Consider the following 25,994-nt stretch of genomic DNA (forward strand, 5'->3'; position numbering starts at 1 on the left):
CTCAGTCCATATGGTCAATTATCCTGCTTATAACATCCTGTGAGGGCAGCAAAGCACCTCCTCCGCATTTAGGCACAACTCTTAATTCTCACAATCCTGCATGATAAATGTCACTTTCCTCATGTCACAGATGAGGAAGCTGACCCTCGCTACGTTTAAGCATCCTGTCCCAAATCATCTAACTTCTAAGTGTTCCAGTCACTGGCCTGCAAATCTGAAGAGGGAAGAGTTGCCTGTGTCATAACAGGAAAATAAAGTATTTGCATAACAAAGATTTTATATTTAATCTCTTTAAATTCAAGGAATTAGACACATGTGCAATTATTACTGCATCAAGGGCAATGGCTTTCAAGAGGTGGGATTTACGCCAGAGAAGAAGAAATCCAAATGTCTGCTCTCAAAGAGTTTATAATCTAGTTGGTTAGAGCATGTACCTAGTACATGCTGGATACACAGCACATGCTAAGTAAATACTTGCCCAAGCCAGGACCAGAGAATGGAAGGAGAGGCCTTGTTACTCTCTCATTCTGACTTGTCAGAGGATACTTCTTAATATAAAATGCACTTCCTCCTGACCCAGTCCCAGAGAATATCAGGACAATACACTGTTAGGAAAAAAAGACGTGGCGATTACTGGGCTGCCTTCCAACCACAGGCCTATTTATTTTTTCCTAACGACAAGATAATTATTGCTGGATATTATTATGGGATTTTTCCATATGTCCTTTAGTTAGGACAGTGATGACCCAACACAGCCTTTTAAAGTACTCTGGTCTCCTGCCCGCTTACCTCACTCTACAACTCTTGTCTTTGGTCTTTATTTTTATGATTATTCAAACTTCCCATTGCCTAATCAATCCCTCATTTGACCACTGCTGCTGTTGACTACACACCTCGACAAAGACTCCTTGGGAAAGGTCTTTTTCACTTGCGGCGGGCTCCTTTGAAGCAAGTTCTTGCTACGGTCAACATTTTGGCAAACAAGGACAAGTTCAAGGAAATTGGAGGCCGAACTTGACAGAGCACTGGGTGCAGCTGCTGGCCCAGCTGTGCAATGATTCTCAACTGGTCCATTACCTCCAAAACTCAACTATTCAGCACAGCTTTCCCTAGTCCAGCACTCCTGTTGGTCTAATATATTTGGCAACAGCCATTATTTCAGAAATGAATGCTCGTGTGTATTTATAGCAAATCGCATGCCTGCTCTATCAACAATTAAAAGAGATTAGGATTCAGTAGACATATTCCTCTAATTAGGACAAGATGGAAGACACAGTATATAGAATGCTGCAGTTTGGTCAAGGTTTATTCTTTCCTAACAAGACTGCCATGCCGCCTCTCATGGCTCAAACAGTCCCTCACTCCCTAGGGCCACCCTGCTCCCTGTATAACAGTCACTTCCTGTGTCTGTCCCATGGAATTTTCAGTCAGGGGCTTCTGTTCGCAATTGACACTTCCAGTTTCCCCTTCCTCCCTCCCTCAAACCACACCAGAGGCTCGATGGGCTGTTTTAAGGCTGGTTTTGAAACAACGTGGACAGCACCATGTGGCCACTAATTTCATTCAGTTACGCCCTTCCCCTGGAGCCTTGGTGGATGTTATATGCTCACACTCATGTAGTCTGTCCTCTGAACAAAAGCCTGAACTCAGTGTCTGGGCCATAAATTCCATCTTGCCTCGATCTTGCCCATGCATTATTTAAGCAATCTTCTCGGTGAAGCCAGCATGAGAATTTCCCTCCGAGTAACAATCAGCAGGCGTCTTATGTGCTGTTCTAACGGGAAATGTAGGCTATCGGAGAGAGTTCCACCCATTCACAGTCTTGATAATGAAATATGATAATCTAATTTGGTAAAAATAAACTGTGAAATCAGAGATTTGAGGCAAAAACTTTAAAGATGCAATTCAGACGAGCAATCAATGCTTATTCAGTTTCTGTACCATCTCAGCTTTCTCCCTGTGCAGATGCTTAAGTGATGCTAAATTAAATAATTGACAAATTTTTAAAACTGCTGGAAATTACCATCTGTACTTAATTTTGGAACATAAAAAGGTCCATAGAAAACACCCTTTATGATTATTTTGTCTAATAACAGATATGAAACGATACAAACATCCCAGTCATAAAAATATAATGCGTTTCGAGCAGTCTGGCTTACATATTCAAACACAGTTTTTCAAAACAAAAGACCACAGGAGGAGCGAAAAGCTGGGCTACCAATACGTCTTTTCAAATGAATGGCAAAAGAACTGAGTTTTTAGTTTAAAACCTATCCCTGTAACCCTCACCTCCCCATAAAACAAAAACCAAAAACCAAAACTCACCCACAGGCTTCCTATAGACAGTAATAATCACATCACTTTTTCACATTTCTCTCCTGGATAAACCCTGGGCGAAACTGTTCTCTGTTAAGAACTTTATTAGGTAGGTATTCCATTTACACAGAATGAAGTCTAGGACTGTAAACACACATGCTTGAGGCTTCCATGAAAACACAGAAAGAGAAACAAGCTCCCTGCGTGGGAACACACTGGCAAATACGTGGATAAAACAAGCTGAAACTTACACCAGACACTTCTCCCAGGTCCAGCTCGGCAGGAGCCCCTAAAGGTACATTCTAGTTTTTTTTAATCCACGTTCTGCTCTTCTCACTGATGGGACTACTCAGGCACATGGTCAAGTTGCAGTCAGCTTCTCCCTCAGTGATGTATGAGAGCTGGGCTGATGTATCTCGTCTTTCTGCAGCATATTAGCACTAACGTTCCTGCGTCTGCATCCTACCTTTCTTTAGCCGTAGCCCCGGCTTTATCACTGGTAATCTAAATTAAAGCGCCAGTGAACAGAGCAGGGTTGTTGTCCTCCACCCCTCCCTGTTTTCCATGAAACAATTGCCAGGCAGTCATTCCCGGACAAGGATTCCACTGTGTATTCTATGCAGCCTCCTCTTCAATATCCCATTGAGACTGGAAGTCAGTTGCAGAAGGAGAGGTCCGGCGAGGCTGTTTTAGTTCAAAGGTCTATTTATGATTTATTCTCTAAAACAGTACAGACGGCCTCAGGAATTACTAGAGAAAGCTGTCATTTGCTAGTTTTTCAGGCCAGAATACAGAATTGACACTATTTACAAAAACAGAGGAACTAGATCCTTCACCTACTGCCCAGGGCGCAACACACCTTTTTAGGTGACTTTTTTTTTTGCCCCAAGAAATCTCTTCGTTTCCTCACAGATATTTATTTTACACATGCGTGCTTCAATGTTTATTTTAACGTCGGATATGAGTGCTATGATTTGGCAAGGTGCACACAAGAAGCATAAAATCCTATAAAAAACTGGAGGAAAAAAAGTCAAACAAATCATTACTAACCTTGTTGTAACCGTCTATCAACAAACTAACTGAAGCAGAAGCAAAAGGCTCTGTTTAATTCAGGAGTTGTCAGTTCCTTTAAGACACACTTAACATCTTCTTGAGCTCCACAAGTGTTTGGAAAGAGCAAACATATCAGAACATTTTCATATGAAAGTTTTTAATCTCTTGAAAACACTGCTGTCTTGGTATCTCAATGCTTTTAACTCAGGTTTCCAACTATTACTGAAATAATACGAGGTTTATTTTCACATTTTAAGCAACAAAACTTTTTCACAGCTCTTAAGCAGCAGCATTTGGTGGATAACCAAGTATAACAAGTTTCATCTCTATGTTTGTGCATTTTTGTTAAAACATGATTGTTTTAATAATTTTAAACATGTATATTGCATTTTTAATTTTGCTTTTTGAAAATTAAATTATGACATGTATTTCCATGTAGACATAAAATATAGACTTGCCACTTTTCATAGGTTTAGAATGTTAAATTCTCTAATTCCTTGATACTTGCATTGCTTCAGCTTTTCATTATTAAAACAATGTCTCTTGTCAGAAATGCAAAATACTCACATTGCAGGTCCCTGCGCCCCCCCAACCCCTTAAAAAAATCAATCTCAAACCTTCTGCTTCCCAACTCTTTTCAGAATCGCAGTCAAGAGAGAGAATACTCAGGGGGGCTGCTTGCAGACTATCCAGGGTATCAGTTCGTCTAGATTGTATGCCTGGGTTAAATTTTACATATTTATGTGAATTTCTACACTCTAGAACTTGTTTATACTGAACTGCTCCACAAACATCCAGAGTAATTACTTTAAAAATGTAAATCCGAGCTTGTTACTCGGCTGCTTAAAACTCTGCCTAGCTTCCCATTATGCTTAGGATGAAAGCCAAAATCTTTATCACGGCCTTCAAGGACTCAGTTTTATTTCACTCGGAAAATAAGCGCACCTTCCCGGAACTGACGGGCTGGGATTCAGAACCATCAATCCATCAAGTATTGAACCCTGCTCCTTACTGGCCAGTCAGCTCAAGCACGGTATCCGAGCACTGGTGTGGGACGTTGAGAGAATCCCAAAAGCAAACACATAGGCCTTTTCCTTTAGTTTGAAAGTGACATACATGAATAAGATCTCACTATTTCAAAAGTTAGCTTACAGACTATGACAAAAATCAATATGAAGCGAGTCAGACTCAAGAATGCAAAGTGAAGATAAAATCAAAGGGTAAGAAGAATAAGATGAAATTAAACATTTGATGAATGTTAACTGAAACGTGCTAATGCTCACGTTCCAGAAGGACACAGTTTAACACACAAGAAGAAAAAGGGAAACAAGCAGCAGCAGAATCTCCAAGACAAGTATTGCTCCAGCTTGGCATTCTTATGCTTCCAAGGTCTGTGGTTCACGTCAGCTAAATTAGTCTTACATTTTTAAAGTAAACTATCCCATGGTTGTGGTTGTGAGATTCTTCAATAAATAATTCCTATATTTTCATTATGTTACTGTTGATATTACTCTCCTTCAAAAGTTCTCTTTATTTTAATCACGAAAACAACCATATGATAAACTTCACCAATTTCTAAGATGGCCAAGGACCCCAACACCACAGGACCCTGAAAACATGGAATTTTTCGTAACCTAAAGATCTACTTTGCAGTTAACCAAGAGCAACATGATCCTTTTGTGCAACTTGTATACAAGCTCATACATAAAATAATGTAAAAACCCAAAAACGTATGAAGCATCCACTGAGTAATGAACTCTTGAGACAGTCCAGCGCATAAGGAATTGATACCACAAGGCCCCATGCATCCCAGAGCATGTCCTGTGCTTCTTGCCATTGTTCTAATAATTTATACCATTAAAACTCCCCTTAAAAGAAATCCTAAGACTCTGAAACCAAACTACTGAGTCAACTCACCGCTCTGCTGCTTACTAGCTGTATGACCTTAGGTGAGGTACTTGAACTTATTATAGCATGGGTGTGTTTTAAATTCATCTGTAAAGTGGGATAATGAGAGTTCTGCTTCTGGTCATGAATGTAACACCTTCTCAGAGATAACAATTATAAACTCCAGATAAAACATTAAAAACAACAACTCTGAGGGCACCAGAGAGTGACCAAGAGCAGGCAAAGCTAAAGAGGGCTTGACACTTGGAAGGATAGATCTCCATAAATTACCCCCTTTTTGTTTTTTAATATAGTTTTTCAACGAAGGGCAGGCCCAGTTGGTCAGTTCTGCAGGGCAGCTATATCTTAGGTAGAAACTTGCTATCTTACTAGTTGGGGAATCAGAGGATAGAATTCAGAGGGAAGACAGCAGCTAAAAAATGAAGGAGGAAATCCAGAGAGAAGAGAGCCACAGAGGGGAAGCTCCAAATTCAATACATAAAATCTGATAAAATCTCCAACTGGTTCCAATACTATACATGTGTAGAGCAGACTTTAAGCAGCCCAGCTAAGGTGAAAAGAACTAAACAGATTCTGCTGTCTGTCACAGGGAAGACAAATTTGGAATCTGAGTTCCATCAAGTTAAATGTAACCCAGAAAAGTGTAACCCATCCTTAAACAGTAATCCCTAGAGACCAACTCTGAGATGACACAGACATTGGAATTAGCAGGCAAGGAGCATAAAGCAGTTATTATAACTCTGCTGAAGGATATTTAAAAACCTCGGCAGAGAAGAAGAAACTTCAAAAAAGAGCCAATTGGAAATTTGATAACTAAAAGATACAATATCTGAAAAAAAATTTTACTGGCTAGACCTAACAACATATGGAAGAAAATAATAAAAAGTATCAGTGAACTTGAAGATAGAACAATATAGATTATCCAACCTGAACAGAGGAAAAAACTTTAAAAATGAACAAAACTTCACATTCTAGTGTGGAATAAAATGCCATAAGGGCTAATATGTATGTAAGTGAAATCTTAGAAAAATAGGAGAGGAAAGAATGGGCAAGAAAAAAATTTTTGAAGAAATAACCCAAATTTGTCAAAACTTGGTTTAAAAAATGACATAAATTTGCAAATTAAAAAAATCCTTGCAATCTGCAAACAGGATAAATAAAAAACAAAACAAAATAAAGACTCCTGCCAGGGCACATCATATTCAAACTGCTAAAATTCACAGATAAAGAGAAAACCTCGAAAACAACCAGGGGAAAATGGCATGAACAGGAGAAAACCATACTAACTTTTCATCGAAAGTAAAGGAGGCTAAAAGATAACATAATGAAACTTTTAAAGTACCAACAGGAAAAACAACTGTCAAGCTAGAATTCTATAACTGGCAAAAAAAAATTCTTAGATGACGAAGGCTAAAGGAGGACATTTTCAGAAAAACAAAACCTAATCACCAGCAGACTTGCACTTTTGGAAGTGTTGAATGTTCTCCAGGATAAAGGTAGATGACACAAGATAGTTATCTGGATCTACAGAAAGGAATGAAGATCACTGAAAGTGGTAAATACGTGAGTAAATATAAAACACACCCGCACACTTCTTTGAAACTCTTTAAAACACATACAATTATTTAAATTAAAATTATAATACTGTATGATGGAGTTTGTAACATAAATACATGACAATAGCACAAAGGCTGGAGAGGGCAGTAAATGGAACTATTCCTGTTGCAATGTTCCAATACGTGACATGAAGCTCTATGATACTCTAAGTAGAATGTGAAAAAGTAAATATATATATGATAATCCCCCAAGCAACCACTAAAAATTAATACAAAGAAATGTAAAAGCCAATAGAAAAATTAAAATGGAATTTATGGCAGCCATGAATGTGCCTCACTTAGATCTCCCTTCTAGAAGAAACAAGCTAATGAGATGTGAGGAATACAGTCCGCTGACAGCATCCAAAGGCAGCACCTTTGGGATCAACTGTCTATGAATCAAAGCCATGTTCTTCACCATTAGTCAATGACTGAACATGCCATGGATACTAGCACTTGGCCATTTCTGCCCAGTGCAGAACTATTTAGAGGCTTTCTTGGCACCAAAGCCCTCCATCAGGCTGGCAGAATCTCAAAACTGCAGCACAGTATGAGGCTCTTTCTACCCTATCCTTCCTTTCTTCTGCCCTCCTTTCACATGTGTCTGATGACTGTTCTCTTTTTTTTATCTTTTGTCAGCATTGCATCCAATAAATCTCTTGCACCTATAATGCCATCTTGCCATCTGCTTCCTGAAGAGCCAACCTAATGCAGAACTCGAAAAAATACTCAATCCAAAATAAGGCAGGAAAGGAAGCAAGAGGAACAAGAAAGCAGATGGGACAAAGACAAAACAAAGAGCAAACTGGTAAATCTAAATCCAGTCATAGAAACAATGATATTATATGTAAATGGACTAAATATTCCAATCAAAAAGAAAATTGCCAGAATGGAGAAAAAAGTAAAACTGATCTATATGTTCTCTTTAGTTTTTAAATAAGAGAACAGATAATTGAAAATAAAAGCATAGAAAAGGAGAAAGCATGAGAAAGCTGGAGTAGCTTTATTAATGTCATATGAACTAGATTACAAGGCAAAGAGTATTACCAGACGTAAAGAGAGATTTTATAATGATAAAAGAAGCAATTTATCTGAAATAAAAATAAATGTATATATGCCTAATTATAGAACAATTTGAAGGAAAAATCAACAAAACTATTGAATAAATAGACAAATCCACAATCATAGTTGGAGATTTTAAGACTATTCTCTCAATAACCGATAGGACAACAAGACAAAAAAAAAATAGTCTCAATAACTGATAGGACAACAAGACAAAAAAATAGTAAGGACATGAAAAACTTGAACATCACCATCCAGTACACTAACCAACTGACATTTATAGAATGTCTATTCTGCCTCCAATAACTGCAGAATAGACATTCTTTTCAACTGTCCACAGCATGTTCACCAAAACAGACAATTTGGTGTACTATAAACAAGTCTCAACAAATTTCATAAGACTAAATTTCTAAAAAATATGTGTTCTGATCATAATTCAATTAAACTCAAAGCAATAAGATATATGGAAAATCCCAAGTATTTGGAAATTGACAACATATTTCTAAAGAACTCATGGAGCAAAGAAGAAATCAGAGGGGAAATACAAAAATACTTTAAAGTAAATAATAAGGAAAATGCAACATATCAAAATTTGTGTGACACAGTTAAAGCAGTGCTTAGAGGGAAACTTATAGCTTTAAATATTTATAGTAGGAAATAATAAAGGGGTAAGAGCAATGATCCTAGGTTCCACCTAAGAAGCTAAAAAAATAAAAGAGCAAACTAAATCCAAAGTAAGTAGAAGGAAGGAAACAATTTTTTTTTAAAGAGCAGAAATTGATGAATTGCTCTTTTTTTAAAGAGCAGAAAAATAGAGGAAATTAAGAAAACCCAAAGTTAATTCTTTGAAAGATTAACAAAATTGATAAATTCCTAGCATGACTGATCAAGAAAAATTTTTTTAAAATACAAATTACCAGTATCAGGAATGAAAAAAAAAGGTATCTCTAGAGATCCTGATATATTGAAAGGATAATAAGCAACTATACTAAACAACTTTATGTCAATAAACTTGGAAACTTAGATGAAATGGACACATTTCTTGAAGAAAAAATTTACCAAAATTGACATATGAAATTAAAATTTGAATTTCTCAATATCTATTAAAGTAATTGAATATATTATCAAAATCCTTCCCATAAAGAAAACTCCAGTACAAATGATTTCATGGCGAATTCTATCAAACATTTAAGGAAAGGGACTTCCCTGGTGGTCCACTGGGTAAGACTCTGCATTGCCAATGCAGGGGGCCTAGGTTCAATCCCTGGTCAGGGAACTATATCCTGCAATCATGCCACAACTAAGAGTCCACATACTGCAACTAAGAAGTCTGTATGCCGCAACTAAAGATCCCACATACCGCAACAAAGATCCTGCATGCCGCAACTAAGACCCGGCACAGCCAAAATAAAGAAATAAATATTTTAAGAAATTAAGGAAAAAGTATTAATCTTACACAAACTTTTTCACAAAACAGAGCAGGATGCAATACTCCCCAACTCATTTTATGAGCCCAACATAACTCCTGACACCAAAATCTAACAAAGATACCATAAAAAAATTACAGCTCAATATCTATGAATATAGATGCCAAAATCCTTAACAAACATTAGCAAATAAACTCCAGCAATGCATAAAGAAGATAATCAATTTGTTTCACATCATGACCAAATACAGTTTATCTCAGGAATGTAATGCAGCTTTACTACTTAAAAATCAATTATAATTTACTATATTACTATAATAAAAGAGAAAAACCATGTAGATTTTTAATACATTCAGAAAGGACATTTGATAACATTCAATACCAATTCATGATTAAAATTCTCAGCAAATTCAAAACAGGAGGGGATTTCCTCAATCTGCATTTAAAATCATACTAATGGTGACAAGTTGAATGCTTTTCGCCTAAGGTCAGTAACAAGGAAAGGATGTCCACTCTCCCCACTTTGCCTTACTCTTGTGCTACAGGTCATAACCAGTACAATAAGGCAGGAGAAATAAGTAAAAGGCATAAAGATTAGAAAGGAAGAAATAAGACTCCTACTGTTTGAAGGTAACACAATTGTTTCTATAGAAAAATCATAAGAAATCTAAAATGGGATAATAGTACCTATCTTATAGAGCTGTTATAAGAATCAAATGAATTTAAATTTGAAATTCAGAACAGTGCCTGACACATAGTAAGCACTATATAAGAATTAAGTAAAAATTTAAAAAATACATCTAAATATAAAATCTGGGAGTGTTACATATTAGCTTACTGACAATGAGTATAGATTTATTTGTCAGAATAGCTAAAAGAGAGCTACTTTAAGGAATGAGATTATCTTTGGTCAGGGGCCCAGGTTATGACAGGGTTCAGGGCAAATAACACTTGGGATGCCTAGAGAATGGCCAGTTCTGGCATTCCTAAAATAGAAAGATGAAGTTGGTTACAGTTTGTTATACTGTGTACAGAGTTACTATTTTATATGTGATCTGTTATGTCTGTATAGTTATGTAAACAAATCCAGTTGTGTCTAATGAACAGATAACTTGCTGTGACCTATGTAAGTACTCTCACGGCAGAATATCCATGAAAGACGTAAGTGGGGAAAAAAGGCAGTTAGCATAATCATATTTACAGTATAATTTAATTTTCCACACAAAAGATATACATATATGATAACTGCATTGACATGTGCACAGAAAAATTTCTAGAAATACCCAAATAAAAGTGTTAATTAATAGTGGAGAGCCCTAGATAGTGGGAGTAGAAAGGACTCTCATGTTTTACTTAATATCTTTGGCATATTGTTTGAATTTTTAATAATAATATTGACATTTTTATTTTGTAATTAAAAAAATTAAAATCCCTTACTAAAGCAAAAAATATATCAACACTTAAAAGTCACAATGTTTAGAGTCTATTTGTTTTCTAAGTCAAATAAGATGAAAAGGATTCTTCCTTTGTGTTCTTTAAACAAAGGTAGTTTTATTTTAGACATCAAGAGCAGGTTCCAGATGTTTTTGCCCATAAGATCCCTCCTAGCATCCCCACCAAGTGGGGAGTGGGGAGAATTAAAAGCCCAGGTCAGGTCAAAGGGTCAATCTGTCTTCACAGGCAGGCTCGTCAGAACAGAGTGCTGAGAAGGCAAAGGGCTTGATGCCCCTGTGCCCCTGCGAGCCTGCTTCAGCATAATTCATGCCTTCTGACTTCTGAACCAGTCTGGGAACTGGTTTCCCCTACTCCCATCCCAGGATGCATGGAGACCACAGAGAGGAATCTGGATCAGAGACAACCCATCATCACTGGAGGCACAGAATTTTAAGTAGAATGACTTTAGTGGATGTCTAATTCATCCACAGACAACCACTTTCCAGGTAAGGAAACAGTAGTCTAGAGACGTAACTTGCCCAAGGTCACCAGGTTACTAAGTGACCACAGGAGGTCTCTTGAGCCCCAGGATAGCATCCTTTTTATGATGATGAAGAGAGGGTCTAAAAGGTCCTACTGATGCTGGACCAGGGGCTGTGCTTTCACGAACAGAATACACTAGGATGCAGGCTTGACCAGCAGCAGAAGGAAGTAATCTTCCTGCCTTTATCACAGACCTTCAAATCAGAGTGCAAACATCAAAAACTGATGCTGGTATTCATTTATTCTCATTACCAGTGTTCCATAAGATGTATATATACTTTCTCTACAAATAATCCATTAGTATAAAAGACGGAATGTTTCCTGTTTGAGATGTGCCTTCTGGCCATATCATTCAGGATGCTTTTAGTATATAACTAACACTCATGAAGGTCTCTTGTTAGAATGTTTTCCACATATTGGTTGTAGGCAATAGGAAACCTGGAGATATTTAAATTAATGAAATCTGTATTACTATGCTCTATCATACTGGTTTTTTTTTTTTTTTTGTAGTGGGAACTATAAATCGGTTTCTAAAGTTTAAGAGGTAAACCAATGATTAGGCTCTGGAATTACTTAGTAAATCTGAGACTGATTTAATCAAATTGCCTTGCAAACCTGTCCAGAACCATAAAGGCATCCTTCATTCCTCTCTAAAAAAAAAAAAAAAAAAAAAAAAAGGAAAAACTCCCAAAGAACAGTCATGAGAGCAACTCCCCAAGATCATGAGCTAAAATCCATATGTAAGATCTGAAATAATGGACAGGCAAATAAGAAATCATTCTTACATTTATTAATATAGGTTCCTTACAACCTCCGACAGGTGGTTATTTATGAACACTGATTCCTGGTTATAATATACTCAGAATAGTAAAACTGTTTCCTTGATTCTACATCACATTTTCCCACTAATAAGAGACAAGCTTTCCAACACATCATTTTAAGTTCCTCAGATGCATTAGAAATATGATTCCTTTACATATACCCTCAGGTCTCCAGGAATACATCTTGGGGTTAAGGAGAGGCATACCTGTGCTCGTGGTAAGAAGCTAAAGGAGGATGCATAAGTGGCGGCCCCCAGCTAGACGTGAATGCCACTCACATTTATTTATTGTCACCTGCCCCCTCCCAGACACTTCACCACTAATGATTTTCCAACACGAAAGCTTTTTAAAACTTTGATTTTTTGTGAAAACTCAGTAGGATAATAAAAACCTTCCAGCTGAACAGACTAGGGCAGAAAGACCATCTCCTTAGTATTTGCCACGGAAGGGATCACCTGCCCTGACTCCACCCTGGGGTTTTATTAAAGTGGTGTCATTCAAAATATGCAAATGACAGTAATAATCTGAACAAACAAATGAATTAGGTGAGCCTCTATAGATAGGCAATTTACTCAAGCTAATTAAGAATGCTCAGTCAAACAAGTTATTATTTTAAATGGCAAGTAAGCTTTAATTAGACTTGATTTCTATACTAAAATGAAACTACTAACTAAACAGAAGGGATCCAGTGTGAATTAAAAGGCAAAGTGTGTCAAGAAGGGAAAAAAAGAATGTATACACTGACATTTGATTCACCAGATTAGGACCAGGGATCACTGTATTTTCACTGGAGCCAGCTCACAGAGAAGTATTTCTGTGCACGAGTTTAGAATTGATATAACGTATTTGGGGTGTCTGAAGCATGAGTGCATTTTAAATGGCAAAGATGCTAATAAGAAAAATTAGAATCAACCCAAACCAAGGTAACGTCTCTCCAACTAGCACCTCAAACTTTCTCTACCATTAAGAAAGGGAACCCAGTCGACTGCAGCCCACCAGGGATTAAGAGTCCCTCATGGCGGTTAGGGGCACATGGTGACGCATAGTAGAACCTCCACCAACCCAATATACACACGTACAACGGACCAAGCCAATGGACCCCCATCAATAACCATGGAAATAAAAGTGCCCACAGAGGGAGAAAAATCTCCAGAGTTGTCCTAAGATGGACACGGCTAAAACATGGTCCTATTAAAGTAGATCATACTTGTGTATTGAGTCCTACAGAACAACATAATCTTAATAACTACAATCTATGTTGAAAGCGTCAAGGCTTCTCTGAGACTAGACATATCCACGTTGCTGCCCTTTTTCATGTTTTGTCCCAGTAACATTAATGGAACTCTCATTAGACCCCAGCCACCAGCACTGGCAAGCAGTAAAGCCCTCACAGAACCACCTGTTTTCTTCTCCACATGAAGCACCTCTCCTGGTTTAGCCTTCTGGGTCTTCCCTCTTCCACCTTCAGCCCAGCGTCCCACAGGAATACACACGATGCGTCCTGTCCCCTCTGCTCCTGGCTTTGTGTTCAGGCCGGAGGACCGAGGGCAAGAGTCAAGGAAGAAGCTAAGAGCAGGAGCTGGGTGGTGGCAGGACACAGCAGGGAGGGGCCTGCAGAAGCCATTCTAAGTCACTGCCTCTGGCATGTGGACCCAGGTGCCCTGCCACGCAAGACCTTTTTCACACAGTTTCCCTGAATAGTCTGCCCTCCGAGTGACCCCAGGAATACTATTAAAATACTAATGGCAGTGGCAAGGAGTTGGTTGCAAGCCTGTGTTCCACGGAGCAGAGAGAACTCCAGACTACTGTGTTTTCCCTTCTCTACTTGTGTCTTCACTCTGGAGAGGTAATGGTACAACTGCTGACTCTGTAACCGGAGAGGGAAGAACAGGTACGTCTAGAACTCAGGAGACCTGAAGAGAGCAGTGTGCCCCTCTTCTTCTATCTGCTCCTGCCCCTGTCCTGGATGGAATTCATTCATCCAATAATCTCAGGGCACTGTTGACATGTCAGGCCCTACACTGTGCTCAGGGCACACCGCAAGACACCATTCTGTCCTCAAGCTGCCCACATTCCACAGACAGGCAAGACACGCAAACAAGCGATTACAAAATAATGTGCTGGAAACAGGATGGAATGGGAGCATCTGAGGAGTGAGAAGCTCGGGGGAGGGAACAGAGGAAGCTGCCTGAGACGGAACATCAGTCCCATTGGAATGTGTCTACTCCTCTGACCCACCAGAAGGGGAGCGGAGTGTGACACGAAAAGAGCTTAGTCTCTCGCATTAGAGCAGAAATTCCAAGAGTGCTGGGGCTTGGCGTGAAGTGAGGGCTCAAGAAATATTTGCTGAATAAATGAATGATCTAAGGATTTGGATCTGCCCCCTGGGACTTTTTTTGGACAGAATCTTGGCTAGTGAGGATCTCAGAGGTCATCTGACAATCCAGCGCTCTAGAATTTATAGACAAGAGACTTCTTTCAAAATGCTTGTGCAGAGCAGCACAGCTGCACAGAGGAAGTATGCTGGGTCCATAAAATGTTTGCAGGTGAATGGACAGATAAACGTGGTAGATCCAGTCAATGGAGTGTTATTCAGCATTGAAAAAAAAAATCTGCTAACACATACTACACCATGGATGACTTTCAAAACCAACACTCTCAGTGAAAGGAGCCAGACACAGAGACCACACAGCATATGATACCACTGATATGAAATGTCCAGAAAAGGCAAATTTATTGAGACGGAAAGTAGACGAGTGGTTGCCTGGGGCTGGGGATAGCACAGGATTAACTGTAACTAGGCATGAGGGTTCTTACTGGAAGGATGAAACTGTTCTAAAACTGGACTATGGTGACAGTCACACCACCTTGTAAAGAGACATTGAATTGTACACTTGAAATGGGTGAATTTTATGATATACAAAATACACCTCAAAGATGTTTAAAAAGTTTTGCAAGAGGAGTCATAAGTTATACATTTACCCTCACGCTGGTATGAGGGGGCTGCTATGTTGTTGAAAAAAAAAAAAACCAAAGGAATCCAGATTTGAAAGATGCTCCCCCCTCCCCGTCTCCTAACTTCCACCCTCAGTGCTTTCCATTCCCCTTCCTAAAAAGTCTGCTTGTAGACAGCAGATTAGTGGTTGCCAGGACTGCTTAATGGGGATGTGTTGAAAGAGTTCTGGAACTAGATAGTGGTAAAGGTTGCAAAACATTATAAATGTACTTAATGCCACTGAATTGCACCCTTCAAATGGTCAAAGTGGTAAGTTTCATGTTATGTGTATTTTGCCACAATTTTTTTAAGTCTCCTTTTTTTTTTTTTTAAAAAAAGGCCATGTTTGAGGAACATTTTCATATTTCCCTTTCATCTGCCAAATCCATTCCCTGGTAGCCACAGAGGGGACAACTGCTGTCCCCAGCCACCTCATGTCAGGATATCTTAGTCTAGGTGACATTGTAGCTCTAAGCAATTTGTGTGCGGCATGAGAGCATCAGTTTTCCCCTGGTTGGCAAACACCAGATGTTAATTAAAAAAAAATCTGGGCTTGGTCTGCATTTTAATCCTGCCCACTTGAAACTGGCTGGCATCGTTCAAAACAACACACGAAGGGACGTTCCCAGAGCTGTCAAGCCATCTCATGACGTGTTGCTACCGCAGCTTCCTGGCTCCCTGAAGGTGGAGGCGGTAGTAACTCCTCCTGGTGTGTATTTAACCAGGGCATATTATGAAATACTTGCTGCTCAGTCAGAAATTCTGTAGGTTCACAAAGCTCTAGAACTCCCTGTTCCCATAGAATCCAAAAGCCGTGCCAACCTGGCCTGGAATCACTTGCATATGGTTCCTACGGCAAATGTCCTGGGTCACTGGGATCAATGATGATTCCTGGATTACTTCTTTCACCAATATCGCTGGCCTCGGTATTCCTATCAGATAATCTGTGCGTTAAAATATTTTCTTTTTCCCCAATAAGATGACAGTTGTTAAAGAATTTAGTCAGTTGCCAAGGATGCCCATTTATTTAGAGTTAGAACCAGGGTCTGAACGTGATCAGGAGTCATATATTTGATTGGTATACATAGGAAGTAAGAATTACCAGCTGTAAAATATTTTCTACCTCAAAAATGACATTAAATTGATACTCTCATTTTGGAATTGCTTAAAACATGCCTGGTATTGAAAAGACTAGGGGGAAAAAAAAAGCTCTTCAGATTTCCAATTGTGAAACAGTATTTGGAGAGCAAGTACTAAATGCCAAATGTCTAAAAGACCTCCTCAGAGGACATACTTCCTTAACTGCCAGCCAAAAATCACAGGGACACCCTGTGGCTGAATCTTTAAATTGTGTTTTTTAGACACTGGATAATTTTCTGACCATTAAAGATGATCACAGCCAAACCTAACAATAAAAGCAATTGAATCTCATGTTTGAGAAGCACACAGCTGATTCACTGTGAGGTGTAGGAGAGGGAAGAGGCAAGACGTCTGGGAGTAATTTTCCCTCCATGTAAAGCAGAGTCTGCCTTCACAGCGGAGAAGCCTGGGATGAAAGCGTGTTTTTACTTCCTGAGGGCCCTGCTCTCCAGGTGCTCTTTCAGTGACCCCTGAAAACCATCAGCAGGTGTTAGAGATTTAACCTGGCCTCTGCCCCAGGTCTCATAGGCCCAGCTTAGGACACTGAGATGAGGTTTCCAAGAGAGGACAGGTGAGGACACATCCATTCTGCCCTTGGGACACCATGCCTGCTCTGAGTCTCCCAGGGGCTGGGCACACACAGGGCACCCAGGCTTTCTTGGTGGCGCACAACGACCAGCCTAACCTGGGGATGCACAAGAATGGCTTCTGCCTTACATTTACACCAACTGCATTCAACCTTAAAGACGCCACATCGACCCGAACTTAAAAGGATTTACGAGCTAATGGCAAAAATATTAGCAGCTATCAAAGATAAACTAGCAACCGCTTGGTGTCAGAGCCAGATCTATTTCTGCAAACATTTCATGCATACAGCTTTTGAGGTCGAGTGGTGGGGTCACAGGGAAGGACTTCACGGACTGGCCTTTACAGAAAAGAGATCCTCACGTGGGAGGCTTGGGTAACTTAATTTTCTGAGCATCAGTATTCTCATCTATACAATGGGGATTCAGAGCCACAATCTCAAACACATGAAATGCCTGCAATAGAATATACTCACACTAAATGGGATAAATAGAAATTATAAATAGCCTCCAGTCCTTAGGAGCAGAGTCTACATTTTTACCTAGCTCAAAAGAGTGACATCATCCCTGGCTTATTCTTTTCCCGTACTCCTCTTATCCAATTATTTTTTACATCCTATATTCCCTGGCAGCGCCTCTCATATCCGTCACATATTCTCCCAGTCTATATTCACCCTAGCAAGGCCTCATCATGGCATGTAAGACCACTGTCATAAACTCCTAGTTCACCTACCACCTCCAGCCCCCCCTCAAGAGACCCTGCACTCTTCAGGCAGGTCATTCTCATTCATCATCACTGCACTGACACCTAAAGACTCTCCAGTGTCAGGGGGACAAAGTCCAGATTCCAGACTCCTTTGCTTAGATTTCTGCCCATTTTCCCACATCCCTATCCACAAATTCTCTGCTCCACCCAAACTGATTACTCAAATGTCTTTAACTTTACCACCTCTGCAACCTCACCCTTGTAATTCCATTTCATGCGTACAGCTTTTGAGATCGACTTGGTGCAGAGCGTGTTCTACAAAATGGTCACAACAGCATCTCCCATCCCAATTGCTCTTCCCACACGGTGACTTTCATGTGTCAAAGGTTGGGCCCATACTCCCTCTCCTTGAACCTGAGCGCAGTTGTGACTACACCAAAGTGGCAATGGATAACTTACAAGGTAGGTCATAAAACTGAATGCACTTCTGCCTGGCCCTCTTGGGACACTAGCTCTCGTTGCCCAGCCTCCATGCTGAGACGGAGCCAAGTAGCCACATGCAGAGGCCACGTGTAGGTGCCCTGGTCACTAGCTCCGGCTCGTCCCAGCTGACAGCCAGCACCAGTGGACAGACATGCAGGCTTCAGTTGATTCCCCCAGCCATCCTCTGAGCTGCCCCAGAGGATCCTCAGTGGAACAGAGCCGAGCTGTTCTCTCCCATTCCCCGGCCCCATTCCCCACTATGCTTGACCCAAACTGCAGATTCACGAGCAGGAGTATGATTGTTTTAAGTGACTACGTTGGGCTGGTTTGTTAGATAGTGATAGGGAACTGGAATAGACTAAAATGCCCTCCCCTTCTTTCTGGCTGTCTCAAATCCTACTTGGCTTTCAAAAGCCCAGTACAGATCTCACCTCCATTATGTTAAGCTCACCCCAAAGTGATTTCTATCTTTTTTTGTTTGCAGCTTGAATAGCACTCCATAAAGACCTACCATAATGGACCACAATCTCCTTAAGAGAGAAGACCATGCCTATGTTTTCTTGGAAACCCTTTCCTATCATTTCTCAGAATATCTTACGTATAATAGATGTTCTATATATACACTGGATGGATAATTATAATTTTCTAGCCTCCAGAGTAAAATGTACACAGTGGGTACTTAGTACATGATATACACTATGACAAGTGTTTAATATAAAAAAAACAATAATATAAAAAGAAAAACAATAAAAATAATTTTTAAATGGAGGATCAGGTAGTTGCAGGAAATTCAACTAAGTCTTTAAACTTAGTCTTTCTACTGAGTAAAGCAGATGCTTTAAAAAGTAACAGTTTAAGTTCAGGAGCCGTGTGTTTTTAGCGTGTGTTTTTAGCCAACATGTAAATTTGGATGTCTCTTTGGGAACTGTTCATTTGTTAATAATTAAATTCTAAATGGGCATTTTGACAAGTGGCAGTAACTATCTACATTCTATGGTCTTGTAATTACTCAAGTGTAATTAGAATAGAGGAGGGTTTAGAAATAGAATATTTCCTGTTGAATACCACCTGTATCAGGACTTCTTAAATTGGGGATCATGAACCCTCGATGGTTGTCATTGAATGGGCTTCACGAAGTTCATGCCCAAAATTATATACAAAATTTTGCATATATTTGCATTCTTCTAAGGAGAGGGTCTGTAACTTTCATCAGATTCTTAAAATAGTTTAAGAAACATGGTTAATTCTGTTTTATCACATTTGCTTTTAACTCCTATTCAAAAATTCTGCTAAAGGGGGAGCCCGGGGCCAGCAACAGGGAAACACTGAGGCTGATTTGGCACTGCCACTGCCTAGCATGGTGGCCTTGGGGAAGTGCTTATAGGCTCTTCGGAGCTGCTTCTAGACCTGCCTTTAACTGTAAAAACAGTTGGACACACTAGAGCTACCAAAACATCTCCACACAATTTCCCTAAGAAAGGCCCTGAAGAGGAAGAAGAGGGCTGCTTCGCTTGATGTTTTTCCATTGGATTTTCTTAACTATAAAAGAACAATAATATTAATTTTGGTTAAAATATATACCTGTATTTACAAATATATTTGGTTAAAATATATACCTATTTATTTAATATGAAGAGCCTACAATGTGACAGTCACTGGTTCTGGACTTCCCACTCAGTCTTTGACGACTTGGCCGTTACTGAGTAGATCACCCCAACACTGCACAGAATTCTAGAAGATAAAGTGGACAATAAAAATATAAAAACTAGTAACAGAGGACCAAAACACCAAGGGATTCATCATTAAGTGGGTAGAAGAGGGATTATGCAAGAGATCAAGTAGAAACAGAGACTATGAACCAAGCTGATTTGGCTGTGCTGTCCTACTAGGTAGGTCACCACTTGTTCCTCTGCCTTTCAGAACTGCAGGCTCAGTTAAGAGAATAACTTTCCTCCCTAGAGGGAACTCCTTCTTTAAAGACATAGAAGTAGCTACTCTCCGTCTCAGAAACTCTGAACCAGCTCTCGTAGGAATAGAGAGTCAGAAACAAAAAGCAAGCAAACACAGATGCTTAATGGAACGGAAGATATATAATGAGTAATTTGGACCCAAGGATGATCTGAACATAATTCTCCTCATACTCAATGGTTTCAATGGGGAAAGTACAATTATACAAAAGCTTTGAATTATAGACAAAACATAAGACAAAGTACTAAAAAAACTCAATAAACAGGTTTTCAGCACTTAAGAGGATGAAAAATATGACTTTGATTATTTCATCATTTCTTGGCCCATGAACTTTCCCCTTAATGTTAGTATTTTTTAAACTTTACATTAATACTTACTACTGAGAATTATATACGTGTGTATATATATACACACACATATATATATATGTATAGGTATGTATGTGTGTATATATATATAGATGACTTAACCTCTTGAATTAGACAGTCACCTTCTTGGGCCAACCCACATATGTTACATTTTTTCAATGTCATTTGAATGATGATGTGCCCCTACTAAATATTCAATAAATATTCTAAGAGTGAGTAAATAAAGTTTCTTCCTGCAGTCTAAAATGTCAGTAAACTCAATGACCTGGTCTTACAAGGAAGCTGAATCATTTCTTCTAACTTACGGCAATTAATATCCACAATATATTTCTTTCATTAAAAGTAAAAGTATAGATGGAGATTCTCAGTTTGCTGCTGATACTTTGAGGTAGGACATGGAGCTCTACATAAGGAAGGGGCTTTTCTGTGCTTGGTGTGTGGGGATCAGGTAAAGGGTTAGGAGATAATCTTATTTATGGCCCACATTTGAAAACTGTGGTTAATTTGTGCTTCTTAAGAAAAAAAAGCACAGTAAAGAACAACATATGGGACAAGTAAACTGGGTTTGGTTTTCCTCCTGATGTCCCCCATGAGTGTGTTTAGTGTAGTGTGTATGTGTCATGCCTTTCTGGACTTTAGATAAATTTGCACGTGTGGACAAAATGCCTAGGGAAGAGAAAGTATTTGGGAAAGTACATTTTGAAATATCTTCAAATTATATCAAAAATGTATATATAAAGTCTTCAGGAATCACTTCCAGAACAAGGGAGACCCTACAATAAAAAAACATGTCTATGTGGTAAAAAGAACTAAACGTGGTATTCATCACCAGTATGCTTAGAAAGATCTTAAGTTTATTTGAGATATTCACTTTATACCACGCATGAGATTCCTTAGACAAAACTGTCTCTGGATTCTTTCTTTCTTTTGATCATAAATCAAGTATCCAAAAGCTGATGTATGATAGTATATAACTTCATTTTCTCTAAGTCAATCACTTTAGAATGAAAACAAATTGCAGGGCATACAAAGGTGGGAAATGGTAGATTATCTTTCACCCTAATTTCCCAGTGCATTTAGAGATTGGATTATTTGATCATCTTGGTACAATAGACCATTACCAGACTTTGATCTCCCTACAAAGCGGGATGAGGTTGAAATGGGGAAGACGTTTTTGAGGAGGATAGTCTTTCACATCATGATTGCACAGAGAAATCAACACACCTCATCTCTCAGGAAACCAGAGGGAAGACCCTCCAATGATATGTATGCAGGAAATATTATGTAATATCCTAAAAGGCTAAGAGAAAAATAGCCATCTTGTGTACAAAGCGTTTTCTTAAGTATCTCTTGATTTTTCACCTCGGGGTCTGATAAGAAGCCTGACCAACACAGTAGGCACTTCATGTTTGTTGAATTTAACTCAATGCTATAGATTCCAATTTCTTCATAAATGTCAGTGAGAATGAAACACTACACCATATTTGGGTCATTGCTCTCCAAGTAAATGTAAGTATTTTTCTCATATATATTGCATTCAAGGGGGTTGAAACTGAGGGTTTTCTTGGTTGATCTATTGATTGGTTTGTCTAGTTGGCTGGCTGGTTTGATTAGTTTACTGGTTTGTCTAGTTGGCTGGCTGGCTGCTTCGTTGCTGATATTGCTTGATCACAGGACAGTAAGAGAGAAACAATGTGGTACAAATCATGAGGTTTGAAATCAGACAAGACTAGTTTAAATCCTAACTCCCTCACTCTACTAGCCATCCAACCTTGGGCAAATTCCTTAATCTCTCCAAGTCTCAGATTTCTTACTTATAAAATGGGTTCATAATCCCTACTGGCCAGGGTTACCAGGAGGATTAAATGAGACCATGTATATATGGTACCTATTTAGCATAATGACAAACCCATAGTAAGCATTAGGCACGTAGCTAATCTTATGTTTATTATTATTACCTCATTAAGTCATAGTTAGGATTAAACAAAATAACATATGGAAGCACTTACCATGGTTCTTGACGTAATTAGTGCTAATGCTCACGTTCTAGAAGGACACAGTTTAACACACAATATGCATCATCTTCCTTACATGCCCCAAGGAGTTTTCTCGCATGATGGTTCTCCTGGCCACATGTTTCTTTGTGCCACTGGAGCACATAAAGGTCTATCTCAGGCGTGTATCACACATTTGATGAATCTCTCACTCAGATTTAACTCTAAAAATGCTTCCCAGTTGCCAGAAACCACAAGAAATAGAAATAAGCCTCAGAACGTTCAGATCTGCAATGAGAATGGTGGTAAACATGACTACTTTGATGTGACACTTTTGGATGTTGAAAGCCCGAGCATCAAAGACAGACGCTCCCATATAGCCATGAGCTATTTCCAGTCCTTCTTGCATTTCCTGGCTCTACCTGGATGAGATATGTGCACATGAAAGCACTTTGTCATTCACGCCACTCAAATAATTATGGCCTAAGTGATCCCCTGTGTCACATCCTCAAGTCTCTTCACATGACTCATCATTCAGCTGGAAAGCAGGAAGCCCTCCATCTGGGGAAGGAAGTCAAAAGGATGCCACGCCTCAGGACAATACCCTTCCTACCCAAGCACTGTTATTATTCTCAACTACCAGGCAACACCCAAACAGAGCATGTTTAATCACACCAGCAGAAAGAAAGATTGGGGCTGTGAGTTACACGAGTGTCTCGCATCTCAGACATCATGTGACAAAGAGCTACAACCAAGGGCCTCTTCCACTGACCCCATACCCAGGTGACTTCTGGTGGTTTCAAAGCACCAAACCTCCAACCTCCAAGCACAGAGACCTGATCCCTTTTCAGTTTATTCTGGCATATTTCTTGCAAGTGATAGTCCCTGGTGTAGAACTCAGTGTAGGTAGGCAGAAGTGGGTGTGTTTTGCACACATTTATGCAGCCATACATGTCCACATATGAGAAGTTTTCAGGCACCCAAAGAAAGCTACTGTGAAAAGTTTTGTTGCCAAGACTGTTATTTATCAATCTTCATTTTTCAGATAAGCTGAGGCCACACCCAGTATGTGACATCTTTCATTGCATGGAGAGTATATTTCCACTACAATGGCTCAGGAGTTACCCCACCTCCACTTCTATTCAGAAGGTCCAGAATGGCCAGAAAGACCACCCTCATTCAAGGTCAGAGAGAGTTTGGAAGAAAGATGATCAATCTCATGGTCTTTCCAGCTGCAGACCCACATTCCAATCTGAAAATGGAAACTTTAGAGCCATGAAAACCTGGCCAGCCTTAGCTCTTTCATGACCCCAATCTTCTACTGCCACTGAGAATTTGACTTCTGAACAGAAAATGGATAATGGTTAAGAGATATTATTATTGTAGAATTATGTGGGGTTTTTTTTAAAGCAATTTATCGTGTGTATTTATGCATCAATAAGGGTAAGAGATAAATTTATTATAAACCCTGAGAATGTATTCTAATGATTTACATTCATAAAACATATTTAAGTTAATATCAAGTTATGTATCTAGAGTTGTTTATCATTGAATGGGATTCTTTCACTCAGTGTTTACCTATGGGATAGACACTCAGACACTCTTAACAACACAAGCTATGTTTTATCTCATTACATAGGTGAGAAAACTGGGGTGCAGACCTCTGGTTCAATATCACAGAACCAGGAAGCTGTAAAATCTCATTTGACCCAAGTCTGTCTGACACCCAGGCCATCTGCTTCCCACCTGAGAAATTGCCCCCTCTATTCATTTATGAACTTGCATATTAGAATTGGACATGTTTGCAGCTTGAAGAACAATGTAGAAATGATATTCTATAAATCACTTTGGCAATACATCGCTAATCCAGAAGTCTCTTGTACAGCTGTCCTAATCAATCTGAACGCAATGAAGGGCTGCACATAAGTCACTTAAGCCATCCAAACAAATGTGACATTTATTTCACACATCACAGCTGGTAGATGGCACAGTTACAGGTGTGCACAACTCACTTCTTTGGGTCGACCTGCTCTTGCTTCAGTTGCCATGCTAAAAAGGGTGGCCCTATTGTTCCCCAACTTTGCCAGAGAAAAAGCACCAGGGGAAGGTAAGAGGGGGTTTCCAGGGACAAAATATTGCATTCAGTAAACACTCAGAGCTAGCCATTTGGAGCAAGGGGGAAAACAGAAAGACAACAGAATTCTATAACACACCAGTGCCATTCAGCCTGGTGGCAAAAACTCCTACTTAGCTCAGAAGCCTCTGAGGGCATCGGCCAAATGAAGGAGAGAATAAAATCACAAACTCATAAGGATGACACAGTCATTATGTTTGGTAAAATACTAAATTTTGTTCTCCTCTAAGAAAAAATGGAAGTAGAACATAAATGTATAAGGATTACTTTCAAAAATGCTGATGTTTAAAGGAAGGAGATTCCCCTTTACTGAAAACCAATCATTTGAAGAGCTTCTGATTTCCTGTAGCGGTTAAAAGCTGTTTGGGTTTTTTGTTTGTTTGTTTACAAATAAATATTTATTCATGGGGATTATTGTGCATTTAAAAAGGTTTCCAAGCTTTTCTGGAAGAGGATCTCACTAACTCTGCTGGGCTGTTTACCAGCACCTTTCACCACCATGTTAGCATTAGTCTCCAAATCAAATGTTTAATTGAGTAGTTCTCTTCCTCCACCTTCATAATATACATCCTGTCTTTTTCTCTGTTTTTGGCCACACCATGCAGCACATGGGATCTTACTTCCCCAACCTGGGATTAAACCTGTGCCCCTGGCAGTGGAAGCATGGAGTCTTAACCACGGGACTGCCAGGGAAGGCCCTATACACCCTGTCTTAAACACTCTCTCCTCTGAGGTTTTTGAAGCTGCCTCTGGTGTCTTCCATACATGGTTTGATCCTGTTTTTCTAGAACCACTGACGGGCAATGCACTGAGCACCTGAAAATGATCAGATCCAGGCACGAAAATGGAATTACTTCAACTCTTTGTCCAGGATTTTTAGCTTTGACCCTACAAGACACTCCCACAAAAAGAATCTGATCTGAAAAGAGAACGAGTGACCTTGTACCGAACGCCTACCGTTGATCTGGCCAAGAAAAACAGCATGTGATATAATTTTAAAATGCATTCTTCCCTTTAGTTTCCTCCAAATAGATAAGGGTGAATTATTGCTGGGAATTGTATTTTGCAGCCAACAGATCCCGCAACCAACTAATTTAGGATTAGCTTCCTGAAGGAGCATCTCCCCAGTAGCAAAAGGATAAAAACAACTTTAACTGGATACATTAAAATAATTTCCAAGAGAGGTGGTAAACAACAAAATGTCTTTTTAAAAGTTTTGTTTTATAGTAATATATCTTTAGGGATGTGTAACTGGGGCATAGTTCAAGGGAAAGAGATTAGATGGAAAAAATTAATGAATGAAATGTCTTGAGGAAGAAAATCCTAGAGCAAGTCAGGAAATGTTTTTCCAGTCGTAAATGGCTGGTCACAAAATACATCTCAAACAAAAACTTGGAAAAGCTATTTCAACACATATAGCAAAAAAGGAGACATTTCTTTAATTTACAAAGAGCTCTTACAATC

General features: G+C 39.3%; 1 protein-coding gene and 1 non-coding gene across 8 annotated transcripts in view; one reads left to right on the forward strand and one right to left on the reverse strand.

Moving 5' to 3' along the window:
* RAPGEF4 (Rap guanine nucleotide exchange factor 4) overlaps nt 1-25,994 on the reverse strand; it is a 299,086-nt gene that overhangs the window by 189,472 nt on the left and 83,620 nt on the right. Inside the window, exon 1 of one of the 7 annotated variants that reach the window (XM_057743997.1) lies at nt 13,558-13,679. The exons of the other annotated variants lie outside the window; for them this stretch is intronic. Coding sequence (XP_057599980.1) covers nt 13,558-13,575 — 18 coding nt within the window. The 5' untranslated portion in view covers nt 13,576-13,679. Of the gene's footprint in view, nt 1-13,557; nt 13,680-25,994 lie in introns of those variants that run through there. 7 annotated transcript variants of the gene reach the window in all.
* Nucleotides 9,138-9,210, forward strand: TRNAG-GCC (transfer RNA glycine (anticodon GCC)). The gene has a single exon. It is a non-coding gene; the product is annotated as a tRNA-Gly (tRNA).

The sequence above is a fragment of the Hippopotamus amphibius genome, chromosome 8, assembly GCF_030028045.1.
Source record: "Hippopotamus amphibius kiboko isolate mHipAmp2 chromosome 8, mHipAmp2.hap2, whole genome shotgun sequence".
NCBI lineage: Eukaryota > Metazoa > Chordata > Mammalia > Artiodactyla > Hippopotamidae > Hippopotamus > Hippopotamus amphibius.